This window comes from Haemorhous mexicanus, chromosome 5, assembly GCF_027477595.1.
Source record: "Haemorhous mexicanus isolate bHaeMex1 chromosome 5, bHaeMex1.pri, whole genome shotgun sequence".
Classification (NCBI taxonomy): Eukaryota; Metazoa; Chordata; class Aves; order Passeriformes; family Fringillidae; genus Haemorhous; species Haemorhous mexicanus.
Genome location: NC_082345.1, coordinates 7,128,927 through 7,146,554, shown reverse-complemented (window position 1 = coordinate 7,146,554; position 17,628 = coordinate 7,128,927). Strand labels below are relative to the sequence as shown.

Below are 17,628 nucleotides of genomic sequence, written 5' to 3'. Positions count from 1 at the left end.
GTGACAAGAAAGTAAAGACGTGCCAGACCCAGCCCTTGTCCTCCAGGCCAGGGGAAATGACTCATTTTAGGCTCAAGCTTTACACATGACACATGTATGGCTTTCGAAAAAGAGAAATCTAGTATGTACAATTTTATTCCACTTAAAATCATGAAAATACCAGCTCAAAACTTGCCATGCAGCAGATGTAAAACACCTACTTTTACAAAGCTTCTGGGGTGGGCCTTTGGTGTCTTTTTCATTCAAGAGTGGGCATATCTGACTGCTTGCTCCTCTTAGGAGAATCACTGCCACTTTCTCCTAACTTCCTTTTAGCACAGTCCACACATGATGTTCCTGGGGTGAGAGAGGGGAAAGAAAACATATTAATATTGCCATATCCACGTGCTTGGTGTACTTTTTTTCTAAGCACCAGCTAGCAAGATAAACACAATCCTGGTCCCCTGAGGTTCTCATATTTGGATTCTGAATTACATGTAACATTAACCCCTGCTAAATGTCTGGGCTCAAGCTCTCCCCCAAAACTGATATTTAATACTGACACAAACAACAGGGACTCAGCTCAGGATTCAGCTGCCTTTTGCCAAAGCTAATTTAACACCTGTGAAGCTCACACTTGAGTCTGGATCCCTTATTCAGAGGCCCCAGCTCGAGCTGGAGGGTTGAAATAGATGTTAGGACCCCAGTGGTCCCAACTTGAACCATCCCTGAAGTCTGCAGCAAAATCCTTGGTGTAAGCTGCTGTTTTAAGTACATCAACAGCGTAACTGGGGAGTACGGTGAATGGAACAGAAATTCCTTCAAAAGCAGAAGGTTGTGGGGTATTACACACAGTAATCCTTTTGGGTTTTTCACTTGGTCTGTATTCTGAACTAGAAGTAAGCAGGTGCTAAACATACCTAAAGATGATGCTAACAAGTCAATAAAGGAGGACTGGAAAGCAATGTTAAGAGGGACTGAAATAAATTGTACTGAAGGTTTTGGTTTATGTTCTGCCCAATTAGACTTGATTGAAGTTGGGATTGATGAACTTAGTTGAGAGAAAGGTAAGTTTAAAATCCCGTTGGAATTACAAAACTAATCTCTGGCTTTACACCTGCACACAAGTGTCATGGAGCTTGTGTGCTTTTTGATTAGGAAAGAGCAAGTTTGCACCTCCTGCACTGCCCAAGGCCCTTGCATGCAGTACTGAATGATACTTCTATACAACTCTGATGTTGGCTGCAGCAGCACAGATCTCTCAGGAGTGGAATCTTTTTAAGCTGTTTCACTTTTCCATCAATTAGAATGTATTATTGCTTGGGTGGGTTATTCACAGAAATACCACAAAGCAACCTGAACAGCTCAGCTGTAAAATCACCTTCAGTACCACACCCTTGAGATTCACTCTTCCTGACCCCCTTAAGGAAGGCTTTTGGAACAGAAACCTGTATTTGGAAATCTAAGCCAAAAATCTCATTGATGTTAGCATGTAAAAGCTCCAGAAAATGTATCTAAAAAGTTACTAGCATTCACCAGAGTACTCTGAGGTACTGTCATTTGATAGACCTGAAAAGGCCATCAGTTACCTGCTGCTAGGCAAAAAGAAAACTAGAGAGTAAAAAAGAGCGTTCAGTGAACTCTCAGAGCTAAATCAGAGCTCTGCACAGTTATTAATTACTTTGGAAATAAGAGGGGTGGTTTTTTTGTGTTGGCAGGATTATGGAACTTTCTGTGAAAATAAAAACGTTACTTACCCAACAGCGTAGTGCTGTCCACCCGGTCAGCATCTAGAGAAGTGTAAGAGACATCAGCAACAGACATGAGTACCCAGGAAGTTTTTATACTTTTATGCACCATCCCAAAACAGCAAGGCTGTATTTAGAATCCCAGAATAGTCTGGGTTGGAAGGGATGTTAAAACTCATCCAGTTCCACCCTCCTGCCAGGGGCTGGGACACTTTCCACTATCCCAGGCTGCTCTAAGCCCCATCCAGCCTGGCCTTGAACACTTCCAGGGATGGGGCAGCCACAGCTGCTCTGGGCAACCTGTGCCAGGTCCCACCATTCTGATCACAAAAACATGTCCTCTTCATATCTAATCTAAATCTATGCCCTTTCAGTCTGAAGCCATTCACCCTGGTCCTAGCCCCATGTGATCTTGTCCAAAGTCCCTCTCCAGCTCTCTGGGAGCCCCTTTAGGCACTGGAAGGCAGCTGTAAGATCTCCCTATAGCCTTCTCCTCCAGGCTGAACACCCCCAGTTCTCACAGCCTGTATCCAAAGAAGAGTTACTGCAGCCCCTGATAATCTTTGCTGCCCACCTCTGGACCCACTTCCAGCAGCTCCACGTCCTTCTGATGTTGGGGACCTGCAGGCTCAAGGCAGCTCTGCAGGTGGGGCCTCACCTGAGCAGGGCAGAGAAGCAGAATCCCCCTCCCCTGCTGCCCATGCTGGGGGCTCAGCCCAGCACAGGGGGGTTCTGGGACCCAGCACACATGGCCAGGGCATGTCCAGCTCTCAACCACCAGCACCCCAGAGTCCTTCTCCCAGGGCTGCTCCATCTGCTCATCCCCAGCCTGGATTTGTGCTTGCCATTGCCCTGACCCAGCTGCAGGACCTTGGCCTTGCTGAGCTTGGTGATTGCACAGCCCTACCTCTCCAGCCTATCCAGGTCTCTCTGGATGTGACCCCTTCCCTACAGCCACAGCCCTCAGCTTGTTGGTGTCTGCTGAGGACACTCAAGCTCACTGTCTACATCCCCATCAAAGCTGTTATATGGTCCTGGTCCTAACACAGACTCCTGGAGGACACAGCTCCCATCAGTTTCCATCCACACATAAAACCACTGCCCACATCCCTGAGTGTGACCATCCAGCCCATTTTTTCCCCACATCCCCCAAGTTTTCCTGTTTTTCCTTTTTAAAAGTAGGGGTTATGTTTCCTCTTTTCCAGTGAGTGGGAACTTCCCCAGTTGACAGTTTTTCAAATCATATGACTAAGCAACTTCATTCATTTAGCAGACTGAGAATTCCATGAGGACATGATTACTCCAGTCCAGGCTACTACCAACCCTGACCTCAGGTCCAGCTGAGCCTCTCCTCTGTTGGGCTCTTTTTCACCTCTCCTAGGAAGTGGTCCTCCAGGCATTCCAGGATTCCTGGACTGCTTGTGGTTTGCTGTGTTCCTATTCCTGTAGTCCCCAGTCTGCATCAGGCTTATTTATCTTGGTTTTGCATTTCTCTTTTCCTTAATATAACCCTTTTAACAAACTCCCCCTACTACATTTTAGAAGAGAGTTTGTAAATAGGCACAAAAAACCAAACCCAGACAGTTTGGTGATGTACAGAGCAGTTCTGCACACCTGAAAATGGTTTTGTTTGGGATCTTGACTTGTAAATGAGATCACAAGGTTTTTAAATCTGAGTAAGGTCCCTCTTCTCACAAGTCTGACGCAAATCATGCTGCAGACAAACTTCCTGAAATCTCAGTGGTGTGATAAGTATTTTTTTCTAGCCTTCATGGAAAGAAAAACATAATGCAGTCTAATTGGAATATGCATCAAGTCACAAAAACCAGGATATTAATTTGGACACACACTTTTCAGGAGAAGGTTCCTCCTATGCACCAGAGGAATAATTTTAGACAAAACAGTTTCACTGAAATGATAAATAGAAGAGCTGTCAAATAGTGATTCTTCCCAAGGTCATTTAGTTATTTTCCTCTGTTCTCTGGATAAACCAAAACTGAACTGTCCTTGTTTGGAAAACATTAAAGAAATCTCTTTCCTTAGACATACAGTTGTTTCTCTTCATTCTCTTCACAACCCTAAGTGTATTAAACCACACACTTACTGGATGTAGTAATTTAATTTCCCATTCTATGCTCACTCAGATATTGTGGCTCAACCAGCTTATCCCACCAGCTAATCCCTTCAATTCTCCTAATCTCTTTTCCTGACAAGTCAGATTTCTGACAATGTAATACTCAATAAGCTGAAGTAGTTCACATCATAAATATGTGTTAACATCTATACCAAATACTAACAAATAGACAAATCCAGAATTCAAGATTAAATTTGCAAGAATCCACAGACCTCCAAAATCCACAGATTTAAAAAAAAAAAAAAATCTAGTTACAGTTTGGCCACATGCTCCAACTCTGCATGTCCCTCACAAGCAACAAAGCTGCACATGAGGTCAGTGTCTTGGATCAGCTGCAGTGTTCAGGCAGGGCAAACTGCCCAGTACCTGCTCCAGACTGTGCTGTTGAAGAGGCCACATTACCTGGACTTCTCTGTTTGCAGATTTGAGCAGTCAGATCCTGGACATACTCTGGGAATTGTTGGAAGCAGTCCCCATAGGACACCACTTTTATTCCATGCAGCAGCATATCTGCCTGGAGCTTAAAAAAGTGGTCTTCATTTTCTTTAAGCACCAACATGTAATGTTCTAGATCCACTTTGTTCTTTACTGTGTAAAGAAAAAGAGCTTGGAATATCTGGTCACGCAGAGTCTCTCCACAGCCCAAAAACAAAAATGACTTGGTTCGGTACAAGTTCTGAAGAACCTCCTGTGAAGGAACAGAAAGAAAGAAGAGCCACATTTACTTCAGCAGACAAAAGCCAAAGTCAGAACTTTTAAAATACATCAGCCAGAAAAGGACTAACAGAGCAGAACCTCACTAGTGAACTGAAAAAAGCAAATGTTTTAGGACCAGGCCAAACTGACATTTCAAAACCATTGTTCCTACATATAAAACCAGGCAAAATTATAATACAAATATGGGAGTTAGAAGACTATGATCTTTAAGGTCCCTTCCAGCCCCAGCCATTCCATTTAAATAGTCATGTAAGTGTTGGTAGCAAGGGAATTTAAATTGAAAGGATTGGGGTGACAGAATATTGTAAATCAGCCTCCAAATATGGAAAATGAATATTCCTGACCAGATGTTTCACTTCCTATGACAGCTAACATGACATTAAGTCCAGGATCCTGGTACCAGTTTAAACCCCTAAGAAACCTAGCAATCATATGATGATGAATCCTTGTCCTGGTGTCCAGTATTTTGAGGCTCCTGTTCTTTCCAGAGATAAATACACTGTGACATCCAGCTGAGGGGTTTGGTTGTGATTTACACAGCCAAAGGCACAGACTGCTCTTGAAACAGAGCCATCTTCCTGAATAATTCTGAATAGTTCCTCTGGTCCCAAGTATTTAACTTATACGATCCCACAGAGCCTTAGGTATCTTGTCTGCAGTGATTAAAGAAAACTGTTTGGCAAAAATTTTAAAGATCATACAAACCATGACTTCAGGATCTTGAGTAACATCTTTATATCCTGAGGGATCAAGCACCATTCCACAGGGGTCTGTATATAAGCCGTGAATATGAAGAACTCCATATTTTACATGGCCCCTTGCCCACTGAAGAACCTAAAGCACATCATACAAGATACATCCTTTTGTTATAATATACCCCACACACCATGAACCTGCAAAACTATACGGCTGAACTGACTTAGAAACCACTTAAAGCAAAAACAACTCCTTTTGCACTTTCCTACAGCAAGAGATTGTAATTACCAATTACACAGCTCACTTTAAATCATAACCAAGAGGTGATGGCTGCTACTGCAGCTGTCTCTGGCTTTTTGGGTTAAACAGCCAGTCAACCAAGAAGCAAGTTCCAGCAGCACTGACAGAGAGGTATGAACAGCAAATTAACTACCAGCCAGGTGAAATTCCATTTGAAATTTTAACAATGACTTTATACAAGTTAAATAATTTGTGGGTTTTTCCAGTAAATGGCAGGGAACTGGCTGGCAAACATGTCACTGAAATTCTCCTTGGTAACTGTTATCAGATTATTCAGAATAAAGAGATACATAAAAGAAATGTCTGGGCATCTGCTGTAATTTATAGACATACTTTAACAATTAACAACTTTCAGTCTTGACTCTTTAAACAGGAAAACATCTTTTAGTGCAACTTATGTGCCAACTTGTCATAAATTAAATCTAATGTACTGCTCTCATCGTACCTTATCCTTATCTTTAAGGTCTAAAGATTCCATAGGTTTACCCTGTTGCTGACCAAATATTTCAAGCAGATTATCATAGTTTGTAGTCAGAACCATTGTGCCTCTCTCCATGAGCCTCAGGATGGACTGCAGAACCACAGGGTTCTGAATGTGTTGCTCTAAATTATCAAACACCTCCATTAAGCAATCCTGGAAGAAGTTGGGCTTCGTGTCCCCAGTACGCTGAGGAAAGAGGAGAGGAACATTGCATCAGGCCTGTGTGCTCTGTTACAGCTGCCTCCCACAGGAACCCACACCTGGCCACTTAGTGCCAAAGCATTCCTGTAAAAGAGGGCTTGAACAGTACACCAACCAAAACCACCCAAAACAAATCTCAATTTGTTCCAGTGCTCTTGCCTCTACTTAGTGTAGCTCCAAACAATTGTCTGGATTTCTCAAGAGAGCTTGTAATACAAGTACAATAGAACAACACTAAATTAGCTCTCCCTGGGTTCAGACACACCAGTATTTTATCAGTATTGAGCTATTCAGTATATCCTGGATATCCCTGGGATATAGCATAAAGAGGGATGGGAGGGGGCAGCAGTTTCTGTGTTTTCATTCCTGGCTAAAAAAACTTTATTAAATCTACTATGAGCACATGCAGACTTACTGTCACACTGGAGCTGCTGAGAGGCTCACCCCAGCCTACACTTAGCACTATGTCTGTCACCCAGATCATTTAAACTAGAAGGAAGACTTGGCAAAGGTCTTAACACTATTTGAAAACCTCTGGAAACTCAGATGGATGAGAGAGACTGGGCATGCATGGGCTGTCCTCAGGGAAGTGTGATCTGCACTGGTGATGCACAGTGTGTGGCCCCAAGGCCATCAGCAGGCTCAAGGCCTACTTGTACTTACAGGGTCTTTATAGTTATAGCCACAGATCTAGAAATTCCTCTTTCAATCTCAAAAACATTACAGCAAATATTTAATAGTCAGGACTCTTGTTTGCATTAGTTCTGAAGAATGCTAACTTAATACTAAAACTCAGGGATATTTTAGTCTCCCCAAAATGTACAATGTGCTGTATGATTGTGGCATTCACATTCTCTGGACATGATTCCTTTGCCCAGGGTTTTTCTCCTGGGAAGCTGAAAGGCCTCAAAGAAAAGGAAAACAATTCTTATCTCATTTGCTTCTCCTGTGTTGTGCTCATGTGGAATGTGTTTGGAGATTGTTTACCCACAGGTGATTGCTTGATTGAACTCTGCTGTGAGGTGTTTTGACTCATTGGCCAATCAGGGCCAAGCTGTGTTGGGACTCTGGGAAGAGTCACGAGTTTTCATTATCTTTTTAGCATTCAGTAAGTATCTCTTCTGTATTCCTTAGTATAGTATAGTATTCTTTAATATAATATAGTATAATAAAGTAATAAATTAGCCTTCTGATAAGATGGAGTCCTCCTCATCATTTCTTCCTTCCTCAGTGGCCCTGCATTTACAATAGAATGATTACTCACAAAATTTCCATTTTGACTATAAAAAAAATCAACTTTTGGAAGAAATGTTCCCTTATCACAGAACAAAAGCACATGATAAGCTTAGAAATTAACAGAGGTTATAAACATACTCACTGGTGACATCTTCCTGATGAGATCATGTGCAACCACGAGCAGGTCTCTCTCTTTGATCACTTTCTTACGGAATTCAGCGACATCCCCCGGGTGCAGCACCTCCAACTGCTCAGCTGCTCCAAGGACAGCCTCAATGCAGCTCCTCCAGGAGCAGAGTGCTGGGATCCCTGGGGCTACTGCAGCACTCACCCCCGTCCCAATCACCAGGAGAAGGTCCCGAGGCTGCTTTCTTATGAGACTTTTTAAGAATTTTCTTAAACACAGAAAACAAAAGTGTTCATTGCTCACAGTGCATTTCCTGGCTTGCCTGAAGAGCTCAGGGACTGACTCCAGAAGTTCACCTGAGCCATTAAAGTTTCTGCAAAACACCAACAAACCAGCAGGAACATAGTTCTTCATTCCTAGCCATTCTCCTCTATTCCAGCCACAGAAGCTCATGGCCTCCCCCAAACCAACAAATAGCCTTGATGCCTTTTTGCCATTTCAGAAATATAAATGTGCATGGTTAATGCCAGCCAAAATAAGGCAACAACTTCAAATCACCACTATCTCTGAGATCCAAATTGACAATTGCCAATTTCCAGGCCACTGAGCAAGCCAAATACCATTCCCAACGAAATTTTCCAAAAAGTAGGCAAAAGATTGTCCAATGACTGAACTAATACATATGTGATAGAAAGAGAGTAGAACTATTTCAAAGGGACAAGCCACACTATTCCAAGAAAACAAACTTTTGTTTTTTTTCTGGGAAAATATGGAATATTTTATTCTCATTTCTGATCTCTGTAGTATATGTGAACATAGCAGTCATGCTGGTTCAGATCAAGGGTTCATTCAACTCACTGTTTTGACACTACTACCCACAGATCCCTCTCAGAGGAGTGTTGGTGTTACAACCACAGTCTCTGCATAAACCAGCACAGAGGAATGTGAGGAAAATCTGTCTTTCATGATTACTCAGCAAATAAGTGAAAATGCATACAAACCATACAGCAAAATCACTCTGTACAAACAAGGACTTCAGTAGTACAGAAACTCAGAACTGCCCTGATTTTCCAAACTGCCTTTACAGATTTTCAGTTCCTGGTAACGTGGTAATAAAGATGATTAAGACATCTTATTTCACAATCATCTGAAACTATGTAGGTCAAACTATAATGTTCAACTTGAAATGGCCTCAGGCAAAGCAATAAACATGTAGGTATGGTTGCCAGCTTGTGCCTACAAATAAAATATGTCTGATGGCCCTATGCCTTCCTGCTACATTTAGCCCCATTTTTTTCCTCTCACTGTTTACTTCTCATAAAAAACTTGAGTGAGCATGAAGTACTTGGTCAGTGAAGAAACTAGCTCCTGGGATAATTTCAAGTTTTCTGGCATGATGTTGTTCATGTATTCAATGTTCAGTAGTTTATTCCCACTGTGGTTTCAGATTTTCATTAAGAGACAGTTTTGTATCAACTCTCATACAAGTTACCTGTATTTATGCTCACTTCTAATGGTGGCCCCTTCTGGTGAATCCATCTCTGAACCCTGAATAAAACAAAAAGCAAAATAATTCTTAATACTTCTACCTTAGAAAAAGCCAAAATCAGATGTATTACTGTTGGTATTTTCTCTTTATTCCTACCAAATGTTTGAATATCAAGGCTCCATGTGTCACATGCCAGTGAAGCAAGGCACTGATGGAAACAAACCTGCCAAAGGACAAGTGTGCAAACCCAGCACACTGCAGTTAAGCTTCCAAATGCCACAGGACTGATATAACAGAGATGCAGCTATTAATGCAGCTAAAAAATACCTGTGTCTAAATTCAGGATAAAATTTAACACACTCACTAAAACTACAAGTCATTTCAAGTCAATTAATGAGTTTCTTGATTTTATTTTTTTCATAATTTTCAATCCAGTTTGTGGAAACCAGACTTCCACATGACAGCCTGCTCACAAAAAGCCCTCTGAGAGCCACCTGGCTACATGACCAGACTGCAGGGTATGAGAGATTTTATTTAAAATACTTGCTGAGAAAAAAAAAACCCTTAATTTCTGTATCATCTCTTATGTCTGAAGTACAAGAAAGACTCTGTCTTGGCAGGAGAACTGGCTATGGGATCATTACTTAGAAACCCCAAAATTTCACTACATGGGTTTATTTTTTTTATGAGGATGTAATTTTTGTTTGGCTTTGAGACACAGTTTTTGGTGGCAGTGATGGCAAATTGCAGTCCCTAATCCCCCAAATAAACATTGTTCCAGAGTCTAGGGCTCCTAAGGTAGTTGCCAGCTCTCTCATTCATGTGCTGGAAGCTAATTTGGAAGCAAGAAGCTGCAAGTTTGGAGATGATTTTACTAACAAAAAACCGCAAACCAAACCAAAAAACTAAAAAAAAACCAAACAAACAAACAAAAAAGAAAAGCAAACCACCTCAAGCCCCCCCCAAAAAAATTTTTAAACACACAAAAAACAATCCAACCTAAAAAAAAAAGCCCAAACAATCCCCCTCCAAAAATGAAAACAAACAAAAAACCAAACAAACACAAACAAAAAAAACCCACAGATGTCTTCAGCAAAGGCACCTAGGGTGTCTTTTAAGGTGGAAAAATTGCTAGCTATAATATTTATTTTCTCTGTACTCCCTTCCCTGACCAACAGTACCCTATGGAGGTGCCCCACTGTTGTCATTAGCACACCCAAAAATCAGGACAATCATCTGTCCTAGGGCAAAGCACAGCAAAATCACACATGACCATCAAGACTGGCAGAAACCTTCCAGATCACCAAGGCCACCACAATCACCCCTAAAGCATGTCCCCTTCATGCATGGGAACATTATGAGTGCAAAAGGCAAAATGCAAAAACAACGTGCAATACAAATGCAAAATGCAAAAACAAAAGTGCAAAACAAAAAATGCACAATGCAAAAACAAGACAGGAAGGAAGCACAACTTCTTTTTGTGGAAAAGACAGTTCTTATTTTATAACGCCATTCAAGAAAGCTTTATTAATATTATTATAACTTTATTTTAATCCCCACGTTTAATAAAAACATCTCACCACAGGCTGCTGTCAATACCAACATTTCAGACCTCGCTGTTTCCTTTTAGCTCCCAGGGTTATTCCTGGAAGGCGCAGCCGTGCAAGGCAGCGGGAGCAATGATCGCACAGAGGAATGGCCGCGATGGGGGATGGAGGTCACATCTCCCCGTGCTCCGAGCATCGCCAGCCGCTCCGGGACATCCTCCGGGACTGACCGCAGGTGTGGACAGCCGCTTTCCAACCAGGCTTCGCCAGGGCAGGCTGGAATTGGGAGCCCACTGTGATCCAGGGATGCCTGGAAGCAGGGATGGGAGCTGGCTCCTTACTCCCAACACAGCGAGGGGACATCGGAACCACTGCTAATCTCGCATCTTTCCTGCCCAACACACTCCGGGTTCATCGGTGAAATAAGAGCTCTGTTCACCGGCTGAAACTCCAGGTCACCTGGCTGACTCGGCAAAGCGTTTCCAGACACTTTTATATCTGAAAACAGCCTAAAACTCTCAACCCAAAGGCAGCCGCGTCAAAAGGAATGCCCGGTCCCGAGCCTGCCAGTTCCCGCTGAGGAGAACCACGAACCACGCCGGGAGCAGGAGGCGGTCTGGGACAGCCGCTCCCAATTCCCGGCCGGCTGCTGGGTTCGGGAGCCGGGCCGGGACAGCCGCTCCCAATTCCCTGAGGGCTGCTGGGTTCAGGAGCCGGGCTGGGACAGCCGCTCCCAATTCCCTGAGGGCTGCTGGGTTCAGGAGCCGGGCTGGGACAGCCGCTCCCAATTCCCGGCCGGCTGCTGGGTTCAGAAGCCGGGCCGGGACAGCCGCTCCCAATTCCCTGGGGGCTGCTGGGTTCAGGAGCCGGGCTGGGACAGCCGCTCCCAATTCCCGGCCGGCTGCTGGGTTCAGGAGCCGGGCTGGGACAGCCGCTCCCAATTCCCTGGGGGCTGCTGGGTTCAGGAGCCAGGCCGGGACAGCCGCTCCCAATTCCCTGGGGGCTGCTGGGTTCAGGAGCAGGGCCGGGACAGCCGCTCCCAATTCCCTGAGGGCTGCTGGGTTAGGAGCCGGGCTGGGACAGCCGCTTCCAATTCCCGGCCGGCTGCTGAGTTCAGGAGCCGGGCCGGGACAACCAGTCCCAATTCCCGGCCGGCTGCTGGGTTCAGAAGCCGGGCCGGGACAGCCGCTCCCAATTCCCTGAGGGCTGCCGGGAGCCGGAGCCGGGCCGGGACAGCCGCTCCCAATTCCCGGCCGGCTGCTGGGTTCAGGAGCCGGGCTGGGACAGCCGCTCCCAATTCCCTGAGGGCTGCCGGGAGCCGGAGCCGGGGCGGGACAGCCGCTCCTGCCGCCCCCAATTCCCCGCCTGTTTCCGGGAGCGCCCGGACGCGCTCCGCAGCCGAGCCTCCCGCCGCCCGGGAAACAGCCGCCCCGCCGCCGAGGTTCCGGGCAGCTCCGAAATGCAGATTGCGATCAGAATCTGCTCTCAAATCGCGGCCGTTCCGCTCAAACCCCCAGGAGGGTGGGTGCCGGGGAGGTGAGCGGGTCTGTCCGCTAGGTCCCGGTCCGGGAATGGGCATGGGAGCGGCTCCTCTCACTGAAAACCCCTGAGAGGCAAGAGCGCCCAGCTGCGGGTCGGTGTGAGGCACAGCAGCCAGCTCTCATTACAGCAGAAAGCGACCTGCTTAACCCGCATGTTAAGCAGTTAAAGTGCTCAGAAAACGTACCGGCGGTAGAGGCGTTAGAGATTAAAAACGTTACGGTGAGGAAAATGAAGAAAAAAAAACAAACAAAAAAGGCACAGACGGCAGCGTTACCTTGGGCGGCTCTATGGACGGCACGGCGGGGCTGGCGGGGGTGGCCGGGGCATCGTGCATGAGGCGCGGTGCTGTGAGGCACTGACAGCAGTGGCACAGGCCACCTGGGACAGCAGGTGGCACAGGCCACCTGGGACAGCAGGGACAGCCCAGGCCACCTGGGCACGGTAAGCTGCCGGGAGAGCAGGGCACGGCAGCTCGGCGCTGCACACAGCCAGCTCCCCTCAGCGAGTCGCAGCGCCAACACCCACAGCACCTCCTCCCTTCCAATCATTTCTCTCTTTTTTTTTTTTCTTTTTTTTTTTTTTTTTTAGCTATCAATGTCTTAAAGCCAAAGTATAAAAGTATAAAAACTTCTAGGTCCTTCAGCATGGTTTGTTCTGGTGTTTGGTTAACAACATTTAGCTCATTTGCAGCGTTTTTCCCATCAGCAGTCCCCCCTCCCTTTGAAGCGCCTCACTTTAATCCTGGCAGTCGGATGGGTAAGGGCTCCAATTGTGCCCAAGGAGGCTGTTACAGACCTATATCCCCGAATTCCTGTTACAAAACTGTGTTGAAAATGCATGATTCTCTGATTTTAATTCCATAACTGGGGTTTTCAAGACTATGTGCACAAGGAATTCTCTGCTGTGAGGGTGGTGAGGCCCTGGCAAATGCAACAGCGTCAGGTAAATAACTGGTACACATAAGATTGCCAGATCTCAGGAACCCCACGGGAACAAAGTGACAAGATAGTGGTGTGAAAAACGCCAGTCACTTGGTTTTAGAATTCTTAAAGTTTAATAGTACTAAAATGGTTATAAAAATAGCAATATAATTAGAGTAGTAAAAATTTGGACAATTAGGATTAGGACAATATGAGACAATAGAAACAAAGAGTTACGGACAGTCTGGGTGCCTTTTTCTGGGCAAAGTAAGCCCGAAAAAGGACCCATGTTAACAGAGGATTAACCCTTAAAAACAACAGCCTGTTGCATATTCATACACCTCATACATGATGCATAAATTCCATTCAAACACAGGATTCTGTCTGGTCAGTGTCAATTTCTTCCTCTGAATCCTGAAGACAGCATCTTGAGGGCTGAGTGAGGTGGGAAGTTAATTTCTTCTGATAAGAGAGCAATAAGTTCATTTTCTCTGAAAGATTTAGGTGTCCTGTGGCTGCTATCTTGCTGCAAGCCCTTTTTTAAAAGTGTGTCTTACATAGCATAGTTTCTATTTTAACATTATGTTATAACCTAAAACTATTTTTAAGACACTACTTAAGAAAATTATTACAGCCTAACTTTCTAACATAACATCATTTTAATATTTGTGAAAAGCCAATCATAAAATAAGCATTTTTCACATGGGTGTGATGATTTGATTGTTACTGAGCTCAAATTTGATGTCATGATCTGAAAGAAGGGCTAATTTTTACACTTGTAAGTATTTCAGGGTAGAATTTTTATATGAAATAGGGCTGGAAAGATTAGGTCTTTTCATGCAAAAGCTGATTAGGATTATAGTGATATTCTGTGGACCTGCTATGCCATGTTAGCTATCACTTCATTGTGCATATAATACAAATTCACATTACTATGCATGCTTTAAAGAGGCCTTATCACTGTGATTTTTAATCTTTCTTATGTATGGCACTCTGAAAAAGCAATAATGGTGTCAAAATCTGTGTAAAAATTAGCAAACCATAGAGTGTGGGCAATCAGATCAATTTTCCCTATGTATATTTTGCATAACTGTTTTATGTGTTACACACAGTGCACAACTTATCAGAGCTGTTTGCTCACATGCTGTAGCCATTTATGTATCAGTTAATTAATGTAGGCTGTGACTGCACTACCCTTGAGTTGCTTAGTTTATAGCTCTCTAGAAAAAAAAATTTATAAAGTAGAACCTTTTATAGTGTCAATAATATTTTCCCCTTACATAGTTCCAATGTTTGCATTTCATGCTGCTAAGTTAGAAGATCTTTATCTTGTTTTATCTGTAAGAAAGAAAATTAGGTCAGTGCAAAAATGTGTGACACATGGTCATAAATACAAATGTGTTAACCTCCTGGAAAAATGCAAGTCTTGCCTAAGATCTTCCATAAAACAGTGCTCCTGAATCTTCAGAACAGCAAAGTGTCTGTAACTTCAGACCCTTCTGTGGTAAGTTGCAATTGGGAGTCTTCACTTGGGGAGCCCTAAGAAGGTGAAAGTACTAAAAAGGGAAGTCTGTGTTTACATGGGGAGATAAAGCCTTTCTTGTTGTCCATGTATATACACTATATTTAATAGTGTGTCTGTGATGGAACCCCTGATCCTCAAAGCAGCCCCTGATCCTCAAAGCAGCCCCTTCATCTTTAAGTTCTCAAGAATAAGAAAATCAGAAGTTGTGTGAGAAATTGTTTGCAGAGGAAAATATCCATCACTTGGCTGCTGGTAAGACCTGACATCTAAAAAGGCAGCTGAGCAGTGATGGACCGGGGATTCAAGGTTAACAGAGCACAGACCTCTCTCAGGCTTCAGAGAAAAACTGAAGAATGAAGAGCAACCAAACAGTTCTGATAATAGTAGATTTTTTTGACATGGAACTTCCAAAACCATGAGAATTGGCCATTTATTATGCTGTGCTACAGCTCACTGTTTAATACTCATACAGAATTACAGGGACCTGACACAGATTTCAGATAGTAGTGGTGCATCCAGCTTGATTTGCTTCTTACCTTTACTGCTGAGAAAATTAGCTATACCAAAAATTGTATCTCCAAGGAGGTGAGTTATTCTTTCCTGTACTTTTACCCATAATAATTCCCTAGATTTCAAAGGTGCAGATTCTCTTCTGGAGGTCCTGGTTATATAAGCTGTGCCTGGGCCCATCTGCATTTTAACAACTTTGAACCTGTAAAATCTACCAGGCTGTGTGTTTATTCTCCTGCTAATAAAATTACCTGTGTGGAGTTCCAGGGAATTGCATCAGTCTTCTGAATAGTATTTCACAGTGACACAGTTTTTTTATTTGTTGAGGTCTTTGCCAAGATTCATTAACGTTAAAGGTAGTGCATGCTGGACATAGATTTGTTTGGCTGTGGCAGGAATTTTCCTGGTGCAAACCAATTCTTCAGCACTGTCTCCTGCTAAGGTGCTGATAGTGATTCAGGATGACAGCCTTCCCTCCTCTCCTTCCACACAGATCTGGATCTTATAGAAGCTGATGATGCACAGAATCAGCAATCCCGCTCTGCCAGCAGACCAGCCCTCCCTGTGAAATACCTGGGGCAAAGAGAGGTGGAGTACACAGAGGCCAGGAAACTAACCCCAGACAGCCAGAGCCCTGAAGAAAAGCAGGAGAAATCCATTCCAGAGAGACCAACAATGATCTTCCACCCAGAAGACAACAGAGAGCCAAACAATGTGACAAGACAGGCTGGATGATCCAAAGGGTCTTTTCCAGCCTAATTGATTCTGTTCTGTTCTTTGTAGCTCTCTGGTTTTGCCCTTTTAGCAACTGACACTGAAAGGCAGACTGAGGATTAGAGTTTCAGAAGTTTAATATTGCATTTCTAGGATTCTCCTTTCAATTTGCAAGCTTGAGAAGTGCCAGACAAAGCCAATTTGTGTCAGCCTCTGCCTCCCAAACCTTGTAAGTTGTAGCTGTTATACCTGAGAGAATAATGAATGACTGTGGTTACCTCCAACTGGTTTTCAATGCTGGACTCATCTGTGTAGGGTAGAAACAGTTTTATCTCATTTGTTTAACATGCAAGTAAGTGCCTACATGCATGTGTGCATCCTGTGGAAGGAAATCCAAAGAGAAGGTGATGGTTGTGTATGAAAATAGAGAACACTGCTTTTGGTTTTTTGTTTGTTTGTTTTGTTGTTGCTGTTGTTGGGGTTTTTTGTTTTGTTTTGTTTTGTTTTGTTTTGCAGAGCACTATATGTTAATGGAAACAATAAGAAAAATTGATGCCTGGGAGAGAGAGTGATAAACTGCCACATAAACAACTTTCTAACATCAAATTGCTGAAGTCCAACTGCCCTCTAAACACAAAGACTGAGGACTACACAAGGAAGATGAATAACATATTTTCTGGCTCAAATTTTTCATGCAGGTAGCACATCTGCCCAGCAAAGGAACCAGAAAACCAAAAGCTTTGGGGAAAAACAAACTGGAGACACTGTGGCCTTATGTGTCAGAATAAGAAATTTCCCCAACAGAACAGAAAGTTTGCTTCTCAGTGTAGCTGAGGTTTGTTAACAAACCAAAACTTGTACTCATACCACAGCCTCCCATGTGCCTCAATGAGCATGCAAAAAATACCTATTCATCTCTGAGAGATTGATGACACTCTTGCTAAAATTAAATTAATTTAATATCTTGAAAATGTATACACATTGTAAGCTCCATCTGTGCTCACAGGATGTTCTGATCCTTTCACTTTTGTTTATTTAGCAATTATGTCAGTAGCTTATGTAGAAAAATAAGATTAAAAAAAATTAACCAGCCAAGCCACAAACACTATCTCTTTCTGCCTGGTAATAAGAGCTAATTCCAGCAGCAGTTACTAATTTTCACTCAACTTACTGATTCCTTTTAGGGATTTTTCTTTCTGTTTTTCTGTAAATACTGCATCCTTCACTTGCTGGAATCAAAGAAGGGTAGGCAGCATCATGTGGCATGTCAGATTATTAAAGCCTTCAAGCAAGCTTAAAAAAATTAACAAGAAAAGCTAACATCTTTTTTTGCAAAATTTGTGTACTTCTTAAGCAAGTTAAAAAATAAAATTAGTAATTGAAAAATAACTTTTTTTAAAAATCCCTAAATTTTAGGATTAATGATGTCACTCTTTATGAAAATTTACCACAACTAGAAGAACATACACAACAGGAACAAATTGTAATGTACATTAACAATTCACATATTTCAGTGTTTTCTGCTGAAATTGAACTGCTGGAATGGTGTGTAACAACTTTTTACCAGTACAGTAATGAGAGAGAGAGAAAACTGAAATTATTATGCTGAAAATAAAATTAAAAGTAAAAGAGGAAATTCTTGTTAATAAGGTGGGGGGTTACATGTGTGAGAATGTGCCTATCAAAGAGAACATGATATGTAGAATCTGGTAATAGACTATTGGAAATTACCATACAGCTATGATCTCTGAAAAATTATCTC

At 43.2% G+C, this 17,628-nt stretch overlaps 1 protein-coding gene across 4 annotated transcripts; it reads right to left on the bottom strand.

The window, feature by feature from the left end:
- Positions 1-117: 117 nt before the first annotated feature.
- Positions 118-12,712, bottom strand: FAM118A (family with sequence similarity 118 member A). 4 transcript variants are annotated; one of them, XM_059845736.1, is made up of 8 exons: positions 12,472-12,710; positions 9,112-9,167; positions 7,635-7,887; positions 6,020-6,241; positions 5,284-5,412; positions 4,264-4,549; positions 1,737-1,769; positions 118-336 (listed from the first exon to the last, which is right to left on the bottom strand). In XM_059845736.1, the coding sequence occupies exons 1-8, from the start codon at positions 12,529-12,531 to the stop codon at positions 239-241; spliced, it is 1,137 nt and encodes a 378-aa protein (XP_059701719.1). In that variant the 5' UTR covers positions 12,532-12,710; the 3' UTR covers positions 118-238. The 4 variants fall into 4 exon arrangements, with proteins under 4 accessions (XP_059701719.1, XP_059701720.1, XP_059701722.1 ...); XM_059845737.1 differs by lacking the exon at positions 12,472-12,710 and adding an exon at positions 10,689-11,482; XM_059845739.1 differs by lacking the exon at positions 12,472-12,710 and adding an exon at positions 10,712-11,482.
- Between the last annotated feature and the right edge of the window lie 4,916 nt (positions 12,713-17,628).

What these genes read in the sequence shown, in the direction of transcription:
- FAM118A (XM_059845736.1), bottom strand. Translation starts at nt 12,531, where the DNA reads ATGCACGATGCCCCGGCCACCCCCGCCAGCCCCGCCGTGCCGTCCATA. An exon ending in CGTCCATAGAGCCGCCCAAG is followed by an intron (nt 9,168 to 12,471) that starts GTAACGCTGCCG and finishes TGTTTTATTCAG; the next exon opens with GGTTCAGAGATGGATTCACC. An exon ending in TCATCAGGAAGATGTCACCA is followed by an intron (nt 6,242 to 7,634) that starts GTGAGTATGTTT and finishes CTCTTTCCTCAG; the next exon opens with CGTACTGGGGACACGAAGCC.